Source organism: Centrocercus urophasianus, unplaced genomic scaffold (assembly GCF_019232065.1).
Source record: "Centrocercus urophasianus isolate 14NV4802_14NV808 unplaced genomic scaffold, USGS_Curo_1.0 seq_32, whole genome shotgun sequence".
In the NCBI taxonomy this organism is placed as follows: domain Eukaryota; kingdom Metazoa; phylum Chordata; class Aves; order Galliformes; family Phasianidae; genus Centrocercus; species Centrocercus urophasianus.
This window is the reverse complement of record NW_024884889.1, coordinates 6,133,246-6,155,941: the sequence shown is the minus strand read 5'-3', so window position 1 is coordinate 6,155,941 and position 22,696 is coordinate 6,133,246. Positions and strand designations below refer to the sequence as shown.

Genomic DNA, 22,696 nt, shown 5'->3' with positions numbered 1-22,696 from the left:
CCTCAATTTGGCTTTCAAATGGATACCTGATTACTATACATGTCAAAAACAAAAAGCTGGCTTCAACATTTGTATGTAATTCTTAGCATGGAAATTTAGAAAAAAAATTAGAACATTTATAATTCCTGAAAAATGTAAGTGGATCAGTATCAGTGTGGATATAATCAGTAATTTAAAACAAAAAGGAATGTAAAGAAAAACGAAGACGGGTGGAAAACAATACATAGCAGCATCTTACTATGCACAGTAATACAGGAAGCCTAAAGAAACATGCAAATTCACACATGTTGTGTGCACATAAGAAATCAGAGACCTTCTTTCCAAACTGTTCTAGTAAAACTTTTCGTCTGGGTATTTACAGAGTACGTAACCTTTGTTTTTGGATAGCAATCTTTTGGAGGAACATTTGTAAACTAAGTAAAAGATTTACATGCTGAACATTTTAATTTTTTGTAAAGGTAAGTTTTAAAGCTTGATGAACATTACTTAATGATAAAAGGGCAATACAGGATGAAATAACCCTTAATTCTTAGTATCATGGCATAGTTTGAACTCATCGTTTTTAAGAACTTTGAGATTTTGTTGTCTTTAACTTAAAGCATTTTAAAAACAAGCAGACGTCACCCACACCCCAAGTTATCCATCCACTCTCTGCTGGAATGTAGCTTTGAGAGAATGTGAGGTAGATATATTTCTGCCAGCAAATTCGTGCTGAGTACAGTTCTTTGTGGATTTCTAGCTCAGCAACAATATTCTCAGGTACTACCTCTAAGTTAATATGCTTTGTCTTTTATTAGGCAATGAAATTGCTTTGCCATGCTACCTGCAGCGTTGTGTGGGCAGCCAGCATGCACAGGGCCTTGAGCTCTGTGAGATCTGGCTTGGCTTTTTCTGCATCTGGACTGTTTCTGAATGCGTTTCTCTTTTTAAAACAAGTATTTAGGTATGCTTTGTATAGTAACAAAATACATTTTTCCCCTTTTGGTGAATAATTTGATTTCTGAAAGGTTTGGATGGAAGGAAATGGAAATTGGTCCCTGCTCGAGACAATGTTATTAAAGGCAGATGCCTTGTTTGGTGTGCTGATGTTAAATCAGTCTCCAGATTTGAAGACTAAAGTTGGAAAAATCTCTTATTTCATGTCATGCAATTCTTGCAGGCACGCAGCGCGCCATGTTCAAACAGGCGATGCGACACTGGGAAAAGTACACATGTGTTACATTTATTGAAAGAAGTGATGAAGAAAGTTACATCGTATTTACATACCGACCTTGTGGGTAAGTGCGTCTGTGTGTTCACAGATAGTCACACTTCCTGTGTTTGGATATATTTCTCAGCTTTGCAGTTGTTACTGAATAGCTACTTTGCAGGGAAGTGAATAGTTACTGTGTTTAAGCAATGCATCTGTTCTACTTGGCTGTAGGTTAATTGAAAGTAGTGACTATTGAAGTTATGCCTCTCAGATATTGCTAAATAAAACTATCTTACTAGGTAAACATAGATGCGACATTATAGTTGGCTTTGTCATACTTTCAGTGTTCACATACATTGTTCTAAATGTGCTTAAGGCTAATTGCCTGTTTATTTGATATTTTCTCCGTATTGCATGTTCTGTGCTGGATCAAGCACAAACACCTATCCCTAGTCTTTTTCCAGCTTAATTGTGCTTAATTGTAATTAAGGTCTTTTATTGCATTGACTGTCGTTGCTCAGATCTATTTAATCAGGAAGCTTTTATAACCTTTTCACAATTCCTTCTCCCAGATCACTAACACGTGAAAATGAACGAAACAGGTTTTGTCATTCATCAGCCTAGCTTTCAGTCAATCACTTTCCATCCTCAGATATTTCTGCTGGCAAATGTGTCTGCCAGTTATGTTTGTTATTTATTGCACTCAGAAATCTTGATTTAATATAGTGGTCAGTGAACTGCCTGTGAGCACCATGTTTGTTTACTGAGGGGAAAACTCAGTACATGTGGAAATAGTGTAGTTATGATAGTCTGCTTCTGTTGGGGATGTAGGCTCCAAAGGGAGAAGCTGTCTGTCTTGCTGACTTTCTGATCAATGAGCACTTTTCATGGCTACTTCGTAAGTTTTAGAGGCTAAGGTTGCGAAGGGAAGTTTTGGAATCTCCTTATATTGTAGGTATGATCCTGCATGTACTTTACAATAGTCCATAAGTTTACATGTAGACTTGTCAGGGATGTTTTAAGCAGACATTCTTCTCTGAGTCTTGCAATGTGGGAACGTATTCTGGGGGAATGCTCATGACCTTGTCTTTTGTATTCTTGTGCTGTAGAACTCTGTTACAACCTGACAAATTAAATGGACTTCTGTTCTCAACCAGCATGGCTATTATTACTTAGTTAGCAATGCAATTCATAAGATAGAGAATATTTGTAAGTAGTTGGAAAAAATCAGGAAGTAAAGAATAATAATGCTGCTTGCCTTCTCTTGGTGATGCAGAAAGCAATGTGAATTTAAACAGAGAATGTGGAAGAGATAAATGTTCACAGGCTTGTTGGGAAGAGAAGTATGGATATGTGAAACAGAGGTCTCTGTAAATGAAAGGTAAATGCTACGACTTCATTGGTTGGCTCGTGCTTCATAAGATGAAGTCACTATGAAGTGATGAAGGCTGGATTATAACAAATTCAGATCAGAAAGCAAGAGTGTACTCAGCATCTGTGTTCAAAGTCACCATTATCCTTTGCCTTCAGTGTTTTATTGGCGGATGCTTTCCATACAGCAAACACTTAATGAAGTCTGTAACAGTTCTAGGATTAAGAACAAGAGAAAGTGTGGCTGCCAGTGAGGAAAAGCCTAAGCTAAACAGAAGGACCTTTTTTGAGTTCTGATTGTTTCAGAATGTGCCAGATAAATAAGAGTACGTCTTCTCTGGGTGAATAGAAACTACTATGCACTCACCTCTTGCATACAGTGCTGCTGTTTTCCATGGAAAGAAAATAGACAAAAGTGACACCAAACCATCTGCAAACACCTTCTGCCACGTGGCCAGTCACATTGAAATGAATCCCTGTGCTTTCCCATAGCAGCCTGCTGTGTTGGTTTGTTGGCACATAGTATCATTATTGTTAGTAGTACCATGGTAGTTAACATTCACAGATGAGGGAAACTTTATTATACTCTGCACTGTCTGAAATAAAAACGAAGTGATAAACCCTGCCAGAAAGAGCACCTAGTCAAAACATAGCATATCTAATGAAACAGAAAGTGGACACAGCCATATATGTGGAGGTTCACACGGCAATATCTATCTGCAGACGTCTCAAAGGTGGTGACAGTACACTAACAACTGAAGTGCCTTTGAGCCTTTGCAAACCTCAAGGGTATTTTCAAGGAGCATAATGCATTACTTCTTGCAGCAGTTCATGGGAAGCTCTGCCCAGGAAGGCCATGATGAAAAAAAAGCATATTTGAAATAGAGGAATTAGTTATCAGAGGTAGAAACACGAGCTTTCTACAGTTGAGAGTTTGCATTTTAACAATGGGTGAGAGAAGTTTTTGTTATCGTAAACCTACAGGACTACAAAAATAGCTGAGCACCCTTAAGATGGAAACAGTTGTATCTATGATGTTCTTGAAATTTGCTTGTCTAACTTGTTTTTAAAAAAATGCAAAATGAATACTTCACAGCCTGCTAGGAAATACGTTGCTTCAGTATCCTTAAAATAAGCATTTGAGGATGTTGGTGGAAACAGTTTTGATCATAACAAAATAGGGATTTGTTGCTGCAGTTGAAGATCGTCAACTTATCCGTCTCACCATGACAGAAAACAAATTATTCCTTTTTTTTTTTTTTTTTTTTTCCTAAAAAGGACTTTATCTTATACTTTGAGACTCTTATTATGTCCACCCTCAGTTCCATTTTCGTTTAGGCTACAAAATGTCCAAATCATTTAAGCTTTCCTGCCAAGTCATTTTTTCTAGGACTTTGATCACCTTGTTATTCTCTTTTGAATTTCTTTTTTGACTACTCCACATCTTTCTTGAAATTGAGAACCCAGAAAAGGACACACTTGTCCAGATGAGTCATTACTTCTGCTCAGCCAGCGCTAGATCTAGTTCATGTTTTGAAATCTCTCTGTTCTCTTAGCTGTCTCCACGATCTGCTTCTCAACGCCTCCCACCTTTGACTTTTGGTTGCCTGGGACATAACTGCCATTACACTCCTTAGTTCTTTCCACAGCCCTGATACTCGGTCACCAGTTCCATGCTCAGCACGCATCACGTTTTGCACATTTCTGGACACTTGATGATGCTGTATTTCCTTTTTTATATCTCTCCAATCTGTTCAAGTCATTGTCAGCTCCAGGCTTATTTTCATTGTGTTTAGCAGTCTTTTCTCAGACTGCAAGTTTAAAGATCATATTATCAGTTTTTATTTTGTATAGATGTATTCTTTCAATGAACTTCATACTCACTTTTGTAATAGATTTCTGTAGTTTACTTATGAGCTTTATGTGGAAAGAAAATTGAAGTCTTTATGGCTAGAGGCCTCTTATCCATCACTCCATCATCTCCATCACAGTTTCGTTTTCTGCAGACTTAAACTGCAATTACTTGTCATGATGTATTTTTTATGATTTTGAGAGCTGTTAATTATTGAAAAGATGTTTCTGAACTAGTTTGAATTTTTAAAATTATAGTAGTCTTTTGTACCCATTAGCTGCAGATGTGAAAGTAAGAATACTGTATTGTTGCTTGTGATTTTTCTACCAAAGCAGCATACGTTGGAGTTAATATATGCTAAAACAAATTCTGATGCAGATAGCTGATTAAAGCAAGTAAAAAAATCTGTTCTGTAAGCAGATTCCAAACAATGTTTGTCTTCTTCGTGCTCGTGTTTCTGCCTATCAGATAGAAACTGAAGATAGTGTATTTCTCTGTCTGCAAAGCCAAAAAAAAAAAAAAAAAAAAAAGGGGGGGGGGGTGCAAACTTGACTGGCCTCTATTCACATGCTCATAATAAAAGTTCTGAGTAAAAGTTCAGGCTTCTTTTTATATAGCGACACAAAAAATAATAAGGAAAGACAAAGGAACAGTTAGTCATATTGCTCTAGTACTTCAGCATGCCTTTGATCTGACTGTGTGGTAACTTTTTTTCTCCATCAGAAGACTTAATTACTTCTTGTGACAAACTTGAGATAACTTACTGCCATCGGTACTGTACCCTCAGGTTTGGGTATTTGACAAAGCTGTCTGAGATACAGAAAAATCAAATCTCTTTCATGTTCTTGTGTAAATGTTGTAGAATAGAAAGCTTCTGTATGTTTTAACTTTTTTTCTTTTAAGTTGCTATGATATTAATACACACTGCAGGCTTAAGTTAGCAAAATAGGTAGGGTCATTACCTTACATATACTTTTGCAGCATTTTTAGCTTGTAGAAAGTTTACCTGCTCTGAAAGGTGCACAATCACTTGTATGGGAAGAGAAATGCTTCAGATCATCCTCAGTAATCTTTTTTTGTGTGTGTTGGATTGGTTCTTGCTCTCGGGTGGTTACTGACTCCAGCAGCTGGCACTCTTCTGTCCCAAAGCAGCCAATGCTGCTCCTCTACAGGTGGTGGCATGGCCTGCACAATGGGTGGTAGTTATCCTCTTCAATTCTCGTGAGCCCTGACGTGGTGTATTAACATGAACTGAAGGATTATTACGCTGGGATGAGAAACTGATAACTAAAGAATGCATTTTAGTAGCTGTCTGTGATACTGGTGTAGTCATCTCCGTCAAGCTGATGAAGAAGCAGTAGCCACTTCTGCTCTCAAAACAGATCTTAGGACTGTGAGTCAGGACATTTAGTAATGAGCACTGATTGATACATGATATGAAGCTGGGTCGAAGCCAGTATCTGCTTTATGTGGAATATAGATCTTTCACTTTGTGTCATCAGTAAGCGATGACACACAGTCCTAGCATGCTCATAAAGTTCTGCAGCTTTTAATTCACAGCTTCACACAGTTAGTGCCATGGCAGGCTGATGTTGTAGTCTGTTAAGGGGCAATGCCTTAAATCCCAAAGAACGTAATAATGCAGCTTTCTTAAAAAGTGCAACATTGTGACCCCATGAGATTCTCTTCCTTTACAGTGATTTAAGAGCATCTTAAGGAGTGACTGTGAAACAGTATTACTTGAAAGAAAGAATGTCCTGCTCCAATCACTTCGCTTTCTTTGTCATTTGTTTCTCTTTGCACACCATTATTGATCAGCTAGACCAATTACATGGAATTAGAGATTCCTAAATAGTTACTGTCTCTAACTGCTGTCTGTTGCAATAAAGATTAAAGAGATCAGGAGCTTTAAATTGTCAGTTGACTCAGTTTAAGGAGCATGGCAAGTGCTGCTGAAGCACAGAGGAGTCTCCGCCCTTTGCCCGAAGCACCTGGGATCAGCCTCAGGATGTTGCAACTTATTTCTTTCATATGTATATTTATTTACTTTAGTTTTTCTTACCTTTTGCCTCAGTGCAGTAGTTGCAGTGATCAGAACGTTGCAGCTTAGTTGGATGAATCTGATGTGCTTGACATGACACTCAACCCAACTAATCCTCATGACCTTCTATGAGTGTGTACTGATACTGTTATTTTGAGACTCACATTAATTCTAATTCTCCTTAGGCTGTTAAGCAATACTGAAGAAATTGATTGATAATTTCTGGGAAGAGCTTAAAATCTGCTAAGTAAATATTCAAAGGAAATTGCCATATGCAGCTGGCTGTTCGTTGTGTCTTGTTTTACTCAGTGGGCTTATTTTGTTTCTAAATAAATACTTTACAGTTTATCTTCACCTGCAAATACATACCTACAGACATGCATATGCACATTCTCTATCTGAGTATTTAGAACATTAGTTCTAATTATGCCAGCTCCTAGGTGTCCTAAGTATTTTGTATCCTACAAGATGCAGAAGCATTCTATATCCTTTTCTTTCTTTTCATTTTTGTTTTCTAAGAAGAAAATATTTTTTAGAAGTACCCAATAAGATACCCAAAGCCACTAAGCACGCTGGTAATGCCCAACTTCTCCTTGTTTGCAAACTTTTCAATCAAGTTCAGAAGGGCTGAATACAAAGCTGTGCAGCTGGGATGTGCAGCCCTGTGGGGAAAGTCCTCAGGCAGCAAGTTAGGTACAAGCTGGCCCTGGCTGCAAAGGGAGCCAGCAGCACCAGAGGCTGTATGAACAGCCTTTCATGAAAAGTTGTCCTTCTCTGCTTGGCACTTTCTAGATGATAGGTAAACATTACATATGAGAATGACATTAATTACCTGGAAGGACTTTAGCAGCGGGCTGCCAAGGTGCTCAGGGGTGTTGGCCCTGTGAGGAGATGCTGAGGGTGCAGAATTACTTCACATGGCTTCCAGTATACGCAACAGCAGCCTTCAGTTCATACAGAGAAGGAAACGTGAAGAGATAGACTCCTCATGATGATGCTTGGTGGGAGAATGCAAGCTAACAGACAGAAGATGAAGAAAGAATCAGACCGGGTATATATATTTCTTACAGTATGGACAGCCAAGCATTGAAGCTGGTTGCTCTGAGAAGCTGTGCTGTCTGTCCTTTGACATTTTTAAAGCTCAATTGTATAAACACCTGAACAGCTGTATTCTGACTTGATATCTGACTGTTTTAAGCAGGAGGTTGAACTAAAGTGCTCCACAGATCCCTTCCAACTGAAATTAAACAAAATCTGGTTGTGTTTTTTTTTTTCTTCCAAATTTCGTACTTTCCCCAAATTAAGAATTTTCACTGACTGTATGTGTTTTATACTTTTCTGTCTATAAAGTAGGCATCAAGCATAGTTCTTTTGTCCAAGACCCATATAATATAATTACCTTAATGATGTGCATAACTTTAACATACTTAGAGAAGCATAACTCATTAATTTCAACTAATATGGAAATGGTGACATACTCTGAAAGAATGTGGGTTACTTCATCTGATTGATTTAGTTTTCTGCCATGACTTCCTGTAGGTTGCCAACATGAGTGCTGAACCTTAGACTTACTTGTAAGCACTGAAAGCTAAGGATGAGTATTTTCTAGAAGATTTGAAGTCTGGGACCTAGGGCTGTGCTTAACAAATTAATTTGGTGTACATAATGCAACTGCCTATGCCAATAAATTCAGAATTCAACACTAATTCAACACTGAGACCAGTTCTTTAATGTCTTAACATTAATGAAGTTTTCTGAGAAGGAAATTTCTGCAGATTCCGCAACTTTGGGCCAAGTCAGTCCTCAGTCATTCCCCCAGCAATGGGATGTGACAGTAAATAATATTGTGTGCAAAATTTAAGAACAACAACAAATGTCCTTGTGGATCCAAAGCGTTACTATTTTACAGACACCATACTAAACACGAGTGAATGAGAGTGTATGAACTTAGCTAATTTCCTTATGCTAATAGAAAGCTATTCAAATAGTTAAGGAACTAGTGAAAAATAAGTACCCAGACACAATAAAGACACTGAAAATACTGTAAAGCTTTAATTATGTTTACGTATTGACTTGGAGCAATAATATGTATTCAGCAAACTGAAAAAAATGTTAAACAAAGCCATGTCAACATATTAGGTGCAAAGGTGAAATCCACCGTGGAATCATGAGATAAAGTAGTATAATTACTCTAGATTTTTATTTTAATCTTATTTCTGCTCTTCATCACTCCATTTTATTGCCTGTGTTGTATTCTAGGGCGTATGTTAAGGCAGTACTTCCACTACTATTATTTATATCAGTGCTTATTTCTATACCAAATATTGTTCATACTTGCTTTCTATTACTGTAGTTTATACAGAGTATGGAAATAAATACCCTCATGTTGTTTTCTTTTGTTATGGTATGGAGGTGTAAACCTACAGTGCATAGAATGATGGCAGAAAGTCTGCATTTCCTTTGCTTTCAAAGTAGTCACTAGTGAACACCTTAAGAAATTCAAGTGTGAAAGTCACGTTATTGCACAACCAGAGCTGGAGCACAGAGCCTAATTCTGTACTTAGGCCAGGGAAAATGGTGATTCATACCTATGCTTGAAACTGCCTAAAGCAAGAAAGAAAGAGTTATAAATTACATTTGTTTTGAGGGTAGGAGTGTTATAGAACCAGTCAGGATAAATCTAGAGGAGGGCACTGAGATGATCAGGGGGCTGGAGCACCTCTTCTATGAGGAAAGTTTGAGGGAAATGGGCTTGTTTAGCTTGGAGAAGAGAAGGCTTTGGCGAGACCTCATTGTGGCCTTCTAGTACTTGAAGGGAGAGTATAAACAGGAGTGGGGGAATGGCTGTTTATGAGGGTGGACAGTGATAGGACAAGGGGGGAATGGTTTTAAACTGAGACAGGAGAGGTTAAGGTTGGATATTAGGAGGAAGTTTTCACTCAGAGGGTGGTGATGCACTGGAACAGGTTGCCTAAGGAGGCTGTGGATGCCCCATCCCTGCAGGTATTCAAGGCCAGACTGGATGTGGCTCTGGGCAGCCTGGTCTGTTGGTTGGTGACCCTGCACATAGCAGGGGGTTGGAACTAGATGAGCCTTGTGGTCCTTTTCAACCCAGGCCATTCTGTGATTCTGTGACAATTAATTTTCCAAGCGGTGTTTTTAAGACAGCTTTGGAATTCTTAATACAGCTCTCTGAGGTTGTTAAAATAATGTTTACTTTATAAAATAAATGCATTGCTTTTATAATTCTAAGGTATTACTGTCATTTTTTTGGATATTGCTATCCTTCATTTTATTCAGCTGTGCAAAACCAGTATATGTTTACTAAGGACATATATAACAAGCTGAAGTGTCATGACTGTATTCCTGTAATATTCATATTTGATGGATTTAGTGGGTTGTTTGTTTGTTTTATTAACAAAAATCAATGAAACAACCCAATTAAGACTGAATGACCAGCCAATTATCCAAAGAGAAAACTCTACAAAACCTGAAAGGGAGCCAATTTTGGAGGCTCTAGAGTTTAATATACGATTGAAATTACTTCCATGGCTGCTCTTTCTTTATTGACCACAGATATGTATGATGGATTGGATCAAAGTCCACGCTAACATAAGCCTCCTCAAAGAACAAATACAACATAAATGTTGGACATCAGATTATTTTTTTTTTTTAAGGAGGAGGAGGTGGAGGTGAACTTCTACTCTGCACAGTTCTATTCCATCTGAAAGACTACAGAATTACAGAGCAGAGATGAGAAATTGAGTTATTGTTAAGGAATGTAATGTCGGCTTGTAACAGCTAGAATTTTTTGAGGTGAAAGAGAATGAGTTTTAGATTGTTAACTCTGAAATTGTCTCAGATTTCTGCAGAATTCACTCTCTTCTCCCTTTCTACGGTTCTGCTGGCTTAATCAGCAGATGTCTTTTCTAATGAAAAAGCAAGCAGACATCTCTGATAAATGTTGACACTATGAATGCTGAAAAGGTATAATTTGTGAAAGTGCAGAAGAAGAGTAATGAAACACAAGAGCACTTGCAGAGCATATTTCCCTTTTTTTGGGAGGGGTGGGGGGGTGGTATGACTTTCTGGGACTAACATCCTAAAAGTTGATATTGCAAGTAAACAGGATTGATAGAAGAAATGGTTCACTCCTATTAAGATCATTCAACCTCCTCATACAGAGTTGTTGCAAATGACAGTATACATCATCCACAGACAGATAAACAGAAAATATAGGAAATATGGAGAGGCTGTTAAGAGGCACCACAGGATATTGCATTTCTGGCAGGATATCTTCTGCTGTTTTTTCAACTGTGCACTAACAGATACAAAATGACTCTTTTAATGGGCTACCATTTCATTTGCATCATTTTATAAATAGAATTAGTAGGGAAGGGTGAATTTTCAGATCAAAATATAGGAAACTTACCAGAACTGAATGAGCATGGCTACAGTGAGTGCTTTCAAGACACACAGCAGAAGTATAGCATGGAGGAAAGTGTGTGCATACATTTTCCTGTTCCTTCTGCATGTCTTTTTTGATGGTGTGTGGGCAGGAAAGCAGTGATGTACATGAAAGAGATGGTACTTGAGTAAAGTGGACTTCATTAGTTCTTTGAGTGCAGATGCATTATTGTGTCATATGGAAGTACAAGACCACAAGGGACAGTTGTGCTAAGCACAACTAACATCTTGTGGTAGGCCTTGAATAAAAAATAAAACAATCCATAAATTCTTTATAAGGTATTCTGAATAATAAGAAAGTTGTCATTCCAGCATTAGCTCTAGATTTTGAGAGACTTAAGAAACTCCACAGTGTGTAGTTCTGCTGTTTTTTTTTTTTGTTTTTTTTTTTAAGAAGGTGTTTTCTCAGATTTTTAACTGAACTTCCTAAATAAGAATATGAGAACATTCATCTGTATTTGTGTTTTAATTGCAGGTGCTGTTCTTATGTGGGTCGAAGGGGAAATGGTCCTCAAGCTATATCTATTGGCAAGAACTGTGATAAATTTGGTATAGTTGTCCATGAACTGGGTCATGTTATAGGTTTTTGGCATGAACATACACGACCAGACCGAGATGACCACGTCACCATCATTAGAGAAAACATCCAACCAGGTGAGATGTTCTAATAAATGTTTTTGGGAAAAAAACTGTTCATTTTTTTGCTGTTTACTTCATTTGCTTGAGTTTTTTAGAACTGAATTGCTCTGTAACGACAGCCGAAATAAGCATTTGTTATTCCTCTTAGCGAGACCAATCTCAAGAGGATTCACAAATAAAGTACTGCAACTAAAATATAATTTTTTCTTAAGATCTGGCCAAATAACAAGCTGTGAAATATCCTTGGTTAGGAGAGAAATAGTAATCACACTCAGAAATTTTGAAGGAAGCTATTACAATTAGAGCCTTTTAAAGTCCTATTTTTCTGTGGCTGAGAAAGGCTTTTACAGTCATATTGAATGGTTATTAGAGACATGCTGATACCTGTTAAGCTGCCTAGCAGGTTGAGATTTGGAAGGGAAGCTGAGCACTTTGAATCTGTGACCATGTTCCCATCATATTCAAATCTGAAACTCTGTTATCTGTGTTGGAAGGAAACTAGGCATGCTCCATTTGCTTTGTTCATAAGTACACCTGGTCTTTGTGAAATGCTAATTTTGACCTTTTTGACCATTCTCTGCAGGGTTTGAGAAGGGATGGAATTAATAAGTGTCTAATGGTAGCTTAGATTGTCTGTGTTTCATGAAAATGTTTTAAAACAAAATAGTTGTGGGGCACAATAAATCTTGCGAGAATCCCATCCACAACAGTGAGAGTGGAAGGGATTAGATCTTTTAAGGTCCCTTCAAACCTAAGCCAGTTTATTATTTTCCACCTCAGAAACAGCTGGAGGAAGTCTGGCAGCTAATTCACACTTCCAAGAGTCTCTGAAGTCCTGAAATCCAGTTCGCACATCCAAGTTTTCCACCTACTCTCTTTCCCATCAACTTGCATAGATGCTGTTCAAGTCCTCATCTGTTAGGTTTTTTTCTCTGATGGGGAAAATACAGCATAGTGTCATCCTCTGCCTCCTGCTTTCCCCTTTCAGTTGTCCCTCTAGTTTCTGACTGAAAACACTTCCTGTGCTGTCATTTGAGGATCACCTGTTGAGATTGCATTTCGCTAAATCAGATCATGACCACCGAAGTATTTGTTTTCTCTTACATTACACAAATGAAGTTGATAAATAATGTTAATCCTACTGCAGTTGTTTTTTCATTTGTTTGTTTTGCGATACTGCAGTATGAGTATGAATTGGAGTAAGGAGTGCTTTGCATCCCTGTATGAATGATTTAAGTCAAAGAATTATGGATCTGGAATTATGAGCTGAATATTATTATTTTGTTCTACTCGCAATTTAAATTGCAAAAGCTGAACTCCTGAAAATGTGACTTGCTTGTATCTGCAATACATGGGTGCTCTGCCTGCAATGAAGTAAAGTCACTTTAGTATCAGACCAGAGAATCTAAAATAAAGAGGATTCTTCAAAAGCTCTTGCTGTTAAATCAGCAATTATTATTATAATAATATTATCATCAGCTGGAATTAAGAAACAGTCCAGCAAATTTTCCAGATTCTACATGAATTATAGCATAATGTTTGGAGACTTCATGGGTGATGTGAATGAGAACAGTCTTTCTAAATATCAGAGATTTCTGAGATGCCTGCTGTCTTGGTTAATAAAAGCACACAGTTACTTCCAAACGATGACTAAGAGTTACGAATGTCAGCGAGTAATCAAGTTGGGATCTTTGATGTTTTTCTTTTCCTGTTTGGTTTTTAATCTTCTCAAAAAGAGATATTACAGAGAATAATTATCAATCATCCTTAGGTCAGGAATACAACTTCTTGAAGATGGAGCCTGGAGAGGTGAATTCCCTTGGGGAGCCGTATGACTTTGACAGCATCATGCACTATGCCAGGAACACCTTCTCAAGGTTGGAGTCTCAGGTTATACCTTTTGACTTTTAATTCTATTCCTCCCTGTGAATGCTAAAAAATGTAAATTTATTTGTTTACTTCAAATTATTTCATAATCATTTAAAATATTCCTTGTAGCGCAGTACGCTTACAGCAGTAAAAACACAGCTTGTTTAAGTCAGAATAATTAAATTGTATTTTGGAACACATTTCTGCTCAGTTCCAAAGCAACCTATTAGTCTTGTTTTGGTTCTTTAGATTTTAAGACAAGATAATCTAGAATCAGAATTTCATAGTGCTCGTCTTCTTTTTGTAAAACTTTGTATTCCGTGCATGTTTGTATTTAGAATAACCAAATGATTGAAATGATTAAGTGTTTTAAGTATAACATGATCTGCTCTCTTGGAGAGAAATGTCCTTTGATGCATGACTTCTGAATAACTGTGGGTTATGCAACTAGAACACTTTATGGTAGTAAGAAATCGACCATGCAAACCACAGCCTTTGCGAAAGGCTGCAGCCAACCATTTAGAGCACAGGCTGCAGTCCCTTCTGTGTTGTTTGTACAGATTGGTACTGTCATCAAAACCTTATAGAAAGATGTTCTGCTTTTTTCCTCCTCTTGCTGACAAGCCCACTCCAAACTTCACGGGCTTGCTCTGAAACGCTGAATGGATTTGAGAAGCTGTACAGCAAGCTGTTCTCCTAGGCTAGAAAAAGGAGAGCAGGACTCTCACCTGATTTCCTGTTGTATTTCATATCAAGTTGCAGCCCAACTTTCTGCTCTGAAATTACTAGAGTAATGTAGGTTTAAGAAAAACTCTGAAAGAAAACCTATGCAAGGACCTGATGGCACATCGCATAAAGCAAATACAGTTTTGTTTGAATATTAAATAAATTATCCCTAGACAGACTGAGATTCAGAAATAAACTGAAGACCACCAAAAACCTCACCAGAACATATTCAGCATATACATTCCTTGGCCAGGAAGAGCATGGAAATTGAGCCACATGAGGTAGACATTAGTCATATTGCTTAATCCTGTTACAGATGAATTACCTTAAGCTGTAAAAAGCTATATAAAATAGAGAAATTTAACAAGCTGGAACCCTCCGGAGTCTTAGGGCAATGACAACGTAAGATAATTTGAATTCTGGGCTCTGATCTCACCACTTTCCAAGCTGGCAAAAACTGATAGTGCCATGAGTAGGCATGCCCTGCCCCAAGGTGCAGTAGGTTGTTAAGTCATGCTGTTTAAAAACAACCTTCCAAACCCCGAGGTCATGTATCAATTTTCAGTAATTTATCTTGAAAGCATGAGTCATGCCCAGCATGAAACATTGCCAGCTGTTTGTTCTTATACTCTACTCCGGATAAGTAGGAGAAATTGCAAAACTTGATGAAGTTCTGGTTGCACATGATAATGCTGCTAATGCTTTATTAAAACTGTTACCAGTTGTTCTTTTTTTAAAGCGCAAATCAGAGTAGCGCTGAGCCATCTGAGAGGATCGTTCTCTCATTTTTCAAAACAGTAATGGCATCTGTTTCAGATTGTACCAAAAATCAGTGGAAGATACAATTATGATTTAAAGAATAACTTTTTTTTTTTAATTAGTAACGTCCCTTATTTCTAGAAACTGAGTAATATCATAAGCACTTTATTCTAGAGTTCAACATTATGCAGTGTCCTAAGCTGATTGATTTTTATTTTTTTTCCTTTTTCCAAAATCTTTAGTGATGCCATCAGAAATCTGACTGGGTTAAGAGAGCAGTATGTACCCCAGTACTCAAAGTTGTTCGTTTATTGTCATTTAAAAAGTGATCTATTTATCATTTGTTATCATTTAAAAAGTGATCTGTTTTAATAAACAGCATTCATAACTACAAAGATCCTCGCTATGCATTCATTTTTTGGACCTACTTAATCCACATGTAAAAACAACAGTTTCACTTTTCTGTACAAGCCCTGCAAGGACAAAAGAGAGCATCCAAAACTTAAAGAACAAGAGAATACAAAAACATATTCATCTATTAAATTCCATTTTATTGGATTTTATGGATTTTCAAATCCTATAACATGAAAACAGAACATCCTTGTACTTTCTTCTCTAAAACTGACTTTAGACGACTAGAATATTTTGATTCATATTTAAAAACGGGGATATTTTGAATGAAAGTACACATTTGGAACAGATGTGCTTCTCTATTACTCCTAGTCATTTAAGGTAAATATTATGGAAATCACTTATGGTAGGTAGACATACATTCTTGTAGAGCAAGCAGAATGTGGCAAGCAAGCACTTGTATTTTAATAGCAGCAGCAGCTAGAGTAGAGTAAGATCTGTTATAACATCTGACAGAAAAATGGTCTGACATTAATTAAATAAAAGAATCCAATAAAACCAGGAATAGCTTCGCATTACTGGCTGACTTCTTACTGCACTGGCAAACAGGACTGACTTTACTTGCTCTTACTCATGCAAGTCAAACATTAAGGCTTTAAAAACTTCATTAGAAGTAGGAACTTTGTGATTAAGAATTTTGTGACAGGGACTTATTTATGTATTTTTATTTATTTAATTTTTATTTAATTTTTTTCAATATAATGAGCTGAGCTGTAATGCGTTTTCCCTGTGCAATCAAAATAATAGTAAGTGCTTTCCTTTCTGTTGTCTAGCAGAAATATAAAAGCTTTCACTGATCTACTGAAGAAAGATTCTTTTTTGATAATTTTGCTTAAGGTTTGTCAGCCCAATGAATTTTTCTGACTTGTTTTCTCTATTTAAAGTTCTGCATTTTACCCTCTTACTTGTGCCAAATGTAAATTTTAGGTTTACATAATAGCATAATTCATGCATCAAACTCTGCAAGTTTTATGACAGAAACCTGATAGGGTTTTTGGGGTCTATTTTTTATTTTTATGTTTTTTTAGGGGCATGTTTCTGGATACCATTCTCCCTTCCCGTGATGATAATGGTATACGACCTGCCATTGGCCAGCGTACCCGTCTAAGTAAAGGAGATATTGCACAGGCAAGAAAGCTGTATAGATGTCCAGGTATTGCACCACAAACAAACAAAAAACACATACTAGCAATTGTTTGACTTCATTATTTTTTTCAAGAGGAATGATAATATCTTTGAGTCAGTTGCTTTATTACTCTGTTTCCACGTTGGCAACTGACGTAGGCAGAAGAAGAGCTGAATCATGAAATATCTTTTAGGTAAAGTTTCTCAAATGCAAAGCACTTAAGGACAGATAAACGACATGAAACAACATTTAGTTTCATTCCATTTCAGTATGTTTTCCTTAGCTGTTCAATGATTGGAAAAGAAACACTTAATGGTACTTCTGGTTATGTATTTGCAGTGTAAAGCTTCAACTGTACAATTAGGTGGATGAGTTGCTTTTAGTATACATCAGGTCTGGGGTAATGTTTGTTTTGAATTTGAGTGGAAGGCAGAATGAGCAAATGAAATTGCTACAATCAACTCTGAACTCAGTGTAGTTTTCTCAAAATTTTGTAAGTTACTACAAGCCAGGCTAACTAAGTTGTAAACAATCTTTAAACAGAGCTTTTACAACTCTCCTCCTCCTCGTGGGGGTTAATGAAGTCTCAGTAACTTGTTTAAGTCAGATATATGGCTACTTTTTACCACCAGATCAATGCACAAGGACTATGAAGAGGGTCAGGATTGAAGTGAGGGAGCTGCTTTAGGTTTATATCAGCATCAGAACGATCTGCTGAAGATCTGGGGCTTCTGATACACATTGTATTGCTGAAGGATGCTTTTACTTTGTGCTGCAAGTACATCAAATTATAACTGTCTATATGCAGAGATCACACACAGTGTTTCTGGCTCTACCAGGGGATAAAGTAAGACATTTTCTTTAGCAGTTATCCCTTCTGGATTAAGTTTTGTTTTGTTCTTTTGATAAAGACTGTACTTGAATAAAATTATTCTCCCAGGTAGCATTATTTCTAATAAGAGTATATGGAGAGCAGTTGTTTTGTAAACACAGAGAATAAGTATGTATTTCATCTAAGTTGAGCTTTGAAGGCAAAAATAACACATGGAATCTGGATCTCTGTGAATATAGCTAGTGTCTTATATCCCTCTGATAAAAAGTTAGAAAGAAAGAAAAAGAAAACCCTCAAAAATCACTTTGGCAGTTGAGTGCATAGATGACACTCTTATAACTCATTCTGCAAAGACAGAATGTGCTTTTTGAGCTAGCAGTTACTCAGAAAAAAAAAAAAGTGCTTTTCATATAATTCACAAACATGTATGATAATGAATTGTCATTTCTTTTGATGTTTGCACAGTCTTGTTGAAAGTTAGTTTCATGTTATTGTAAAAACATCGTTGCTCAGCAGTAGTGCACGCTGTAAAATTTGCAGTACTGGTGAACGTGCTTCCAAGGGGTAACAAAAATGATGATTGGTTGCAGGATCAGCCTCCTTTTCTGTGCTATGCTTTGGCAGACTTTGGGATAAAACACATTAGTTTTCTAGCCTTACTTTGGTGAGCTAGCTTGTAAAAGAGAGTTTTGAGAGAGAGGGAGAAAAAGGCTGAAGAAGGTTTTGGTACAAATTTTACCCACTGTACTCTCTAACATCGCATTTTTTCAATTCATTTTTTTTAGTTACTGAATAACTCATGGCATAAAGTTAGAAACCACCACCGAGAAGACACTCAGTAAGGAAAGCAGCTCTGCAAGTTCAGTGGTATTTGTGATCTAGTAAACGTTTCAACAAATGGCAAGGGTGATAGTTCAGACACTATGCTTTTGATTTCGTGGAACATACATGATTTACAGTTTACAGCAGTAACATCCATGACGTTGTTTTTGGAGACGTGCTGTATCTCCTGTTTCAGACAAAACATGTTAATCATTGTGTCTGCCTATGATAGCACAGCAGTGAATATTTCAAACATAAATAATATCTGCATTTTTTTTTCACGTGTTCAGTTTCTTTTACTTCAAATGTAATACCATGAAAATATAGAAAATAGTGAGTCAAATCAGGCTTTTGCAGAGAAACTGGCTTCTTAGGTGAAAGACGTTGCAGCATTGTGTATGTTTCATTTGGAGTTCCAGATGCTCCTACAGTTAGCTTCTGGCTGGAGAAGCATTTTCTTGGGCCCATGAGCATAAAGCTGAGCTTGGGGATGCTGGAGAAAAAAGCTGATCAGCTCAGTAGTGAGGTAGCTGAGCCTCTTCAGTAGCTTTAAGTAGGCAGGATAGTCAGGGTCATTTGTCAGAAAAGGACTTAGTGACTGAGAAATGGATTTGAGGTCAGTGAAGCTGTCTTTCATGAGCTGAGCAAGTGCCGAGACTCAGTGGTCTGTGAACAGCAGGTTTGACTTGTTTTTATGTTTTTCTTATGATGCTGAGTGTATTGGCCAGATGAGAGTGGTGGTGTACTGGCTGCACAGTTAAACACTGGCAGGCTTCAGCAATGGAAATCGCTCTCTGGAATATAATCCTGGTGTTTGCATCTATTCCTAGTCTTTGCAAAGAGGAGAAAAATATTTTCCCTTTCATTACCACAGGAAGGCCCATCAGAAGACAAGGCTTCTCAAGCTGTAGATTGGCTTTTGGTTGGAGTGTGTACGGGGGGGACAGTCGAAGTGCCATTTCTGTAAGTGATCTGGACTAGCAGAAGTTCAAAATGCAATCAGTTTCTTCCACGTGAAACATTCTAAAACTAGATCTGAGGAAAATTAAACAAATGGCCATTACTCTCTTATTACTGCTACCTTGCTTTCTTAATGTGGAACTACAGAATCGTGGAATCATTAAGGTTGGAACAGACCTCTAGGATCATCCAGTCCAACCCCAGCTCACCCCCACCATGCCCTCCAACCATGTCACTCAGTGCCACATCTACCCATTTCTTGAACACCTCCAGGGACAGTGACTCCACCACCTCCCTGGGCAGCCTGTGCCACTGCACCACCACTCTTCCTAATTTTTCCTAATACCCAGCCTTAACCTGAGTCCGTTGCTAGTGGTTTGTAGCTCACTGAAATACACAGAATATACTATTTTATAAACTTAATCACAAATAATGCAGTTGTACAGTCCAGTTGCAGAGATAAACCTTAAATTATTCAATGATAAGATGTTAAATGTTGTAATAATCACGGACCCATTGTAGAGAAATGTGCTTTTAAGCAGGAAGTACCCAAATACCAACTTATCAACAACAGCTCTGGAAGCCAGCCTGGTAACTCTGATCCCACAGATAATTAATTCAGCTGTTGATTAGTATGAGCTGTTCTTGTCACATATCCCTTGAGTAACCAGGAATTTTTAATTAAATCCTGTGAAATATATAAAGTCCAACCTTATTTTATAACTTCTGCTTGTGTTGATTCTTAGTAGAAGTTACCTGATTAAATTTTTTCTTATGTTTTTTTGAAAATTTTGATTTAATAGAGAGCTCCCAGGCATTTAATATGAATAGCAGTGAAATCACTGAGTGAGCTAGCTTTATGCTGTATGTCTTTATTCTTCAATTCTTACAAAAGGGAAACGTTCAGTGGCAGCTACCTGAAGTACATAGTTTGGTGTCTGTATACAAGTTCTCTGTATGGAACACAGCAAAAATAATCCTGCAGACTGAGAGGAATTCTGAACTGTTTTCAAAGGTATTTTTCTCTGTTAGTATACTTTTATAAAATGAGTAATTCAAGGGCTGCAACATAAGGGCTAGTTATGCCAGGATCTTCAGATACGATCTGATTTCTAAGTGCTCTTATGTAGAGCCAGGAGTTGGACTCGATGATCCCTATGGATCCCTTCCAACTCAGGGTATCCTATGTTTCTTCCTTCTGCCCTTTTTCTAACTGCAGGGCTGCATTTAATCTGACTGTGTTCCTTCTGAGAGTACCTTGATGCAGCACAGCCTCCCTGAAGCCATGCATGGAGTGGGGGAAAGAATGAGAGAGGGTTCTTTGTGCAGCGGGCAGAGCATTTGGACTCAGTGTCTCTTTGGGTTCTGCTTTCCTCTGCTCTGTGATAGCTGTTTTACTCTTGGCCTTCTCTTAAGTGCTTTACATATTCATTGTAAGCTGTGATACAGCTCAGTAGCTCTCAGGGAACCCAGTACAGCACTCTGTAATTTATTCAAGTTTTCATGAATTGCCATGTGAAAAATAAATTGTGGTTAATTATGGGTATAGCATTTTCACGGGGAAGGTTTTATATAGAAATAATTATTTAGCACTGAATACCTTTTGTATATATGTCATTTCCTGTGGATGCTTGCAATTTGGAGAGAAAAAAAAACATTTATTTTTTTTTTAATGAGGGGATAAATTTTTTTTTTTTTGTCCATTTCATTTCTGAAGGACATGGTGACAGTAACTTGAGCTATTAAATTTTTGGGAGGCTGCACCAGTCTTTTTCTTTCCTCACAATAACCATTTCAGTGTCAGAGAGCATATTTAATGCCTTGAATGTAGCTTATGCCTGATATTACAGTGTCGTTGTCAGATTACATCTTAGAAGCATTTTAACACGACAGCCCTTACAGCTGCATTGTCTCTTTGTCATAAACAATCTTTTGTCTGCTTTTATTTAAAGATTTTCCAGATCGTTTATAATTCATTGAGATTTTGATGATACATTGCTTCACCTGCTGGCAGTGCTGTAATTTGAAAGCACTGAAGATCTGATTACGCTGTCAGTCACGGGATAATACTCTACAGTTCACATGTCTTATATCACACCTGCAGATCAGCAGGTGAAACAACTTGATTGATGGTCAAAAAGATGACTGAGGTGTGACATCCCACCAGAATCAGTTTTAATGGGAGAGAAGAGCAGGAGCTTCTAATGATGTGTTTTAGTGTGAAGGGGAATTACTGATCAGTCAGCCAGCAGATTGTAGCATGACTGACAGGTGAGATACGAGTGCTAAAAGCTTTAAAAAGAAGCAATACAAAATCTTTTGGTCTTTTAGGACTTTACGTTTGCTTTGCTTTGTTACCCTCACCTCTGCAAATCATTGTTGCAAGTGATTCTGTTGAATGTAAGATTTAAGTTTTCTATGCCAGTATAATTGTGCGATTTTAGGTAAGAGCAGTCTCTCATGTGGGCGAAGTACTGAAATAAATGGAGCCTCTAATGAAATTGCAATGTGGTGCCAATCACGCTGTGCCAGTTTTTGTTGTGGTTTTGTTTTAGCTCATAAAGGATGTGCCTGAGGGTGGGGCTAACTTTTTTTTCCTGCAAAATGAAGTTACACGTATAATTTTGCAGTTGACTGGCAGCAGTGACATTTTTAAGACTGCTCTAATTTTGGTTAAGTCAGCAGACAGTACACAAGTGAACCAGTTCATGGAATAAAAACATCCTGTGTAAAATGGAATGAACATCAGATTGGCCTAAAACCTCTGTTTTGAATAAATCGTAAAATAACTAGTCTGTTTTCCATTCTGCATCTGCAGTGAGTTAAATGGGTTCTAAATAGATATTGGAAGGACACATTTTTTTTCTCTTAGGCACATTCAATTTCATATTTTTACTGTATTTTGATTCTTTCAGCCTGTGGAGAAACACTGCAGGAATCTACGGGCAACTTTTCTTCTCCGGGATTTCCAAACGGTTATCCTTCCTACACACACTGCATATGGCGAATCTCTGTGACCCCAGGGGAAAAGGTATTTTAACATTCTCTCAGCTAAAGGTAGATACTTTTTTTAGAACAAAATTTTGTCTTTGTCTAGTTTTTCACTTACATTTAAAGGCTTGCGTGATAGCTGAAAATGACGGTAAGCTGTAGAGCAGTGTTTTGAATGGGATTGTAAAAGATCTGCCATTGACTTGACTGTGGTCTATGGGATTAGAAACGCAGATTCATCCATTTGGTGGCTTTCTGTGTGAAATGAAATTCTGATTTCAATCTGCTGTGTGTTTGCATCCTGGAACCCCTTCAAAACTGGTTTCCAATGCTGCTGGTCCTTCAGCGTAGAGATGGAAGGGGCAGGGCAGGCTCCTGGATGGGCTCTTCTGCAGTACGGGCTGGGGCAAGTTTTGCTGCCTGGGGCTGGGAACTCCTTTCTGTACTGAAAGAGATCTTTTGCAACCTAAATAAAGGGAACAGAATTTCATGTGAGATATTCTCCTATGTCATTCTGGTGCATATTCTTCTAATTTCCATATGTCAGTGTCAGGAAAATGTAGCCCTCCCCCCCAAAACATATATATACCTATATAGAGATTGGCCTGGGGAGAGCCGTAATGTGGGGAAGGAAGTGT

At 37.6% G+C, this 22,696-nt stretch overlaps 1 protein-coding gene across 8 annotated transcripts in view; it reads left to right on the top strand.

The window, feature by feature from the left end:
- The window catches only part of TLL1 (tolloid like 1), a 133,906-nt gene that overhangs the window by 64,031 nt on the left and 47,179 nt on the right, over positions 1-22,696 (top strand). For all 8 annotated transcript variants that reach the window (XM_042829827.1, XM_042829826.1, XM_042829829.1 and 5 more), the window contains exons 5-9: positions 1,160-1,277; positions 11,399-11,577; positions 13,334-13,439; positions 16,356-16,480; positions 21,983-22,098. In XM_042829827.1, coding sequence (XP_042685761.1) covers positions 1,160-1,277; positions 11,399-11,577; positions 13,334-13,439; positions 16,356-16,480; positions 21,983-22,098 — 644 coding nt within the window. The remainder of the gene's footprint in view (positions 1-1,159; positions 1,278-11,398; positions 11,578-13,333; positions 13,440-16,355; positions 16,481-21,982; positions 22,099-22,696) is intronic.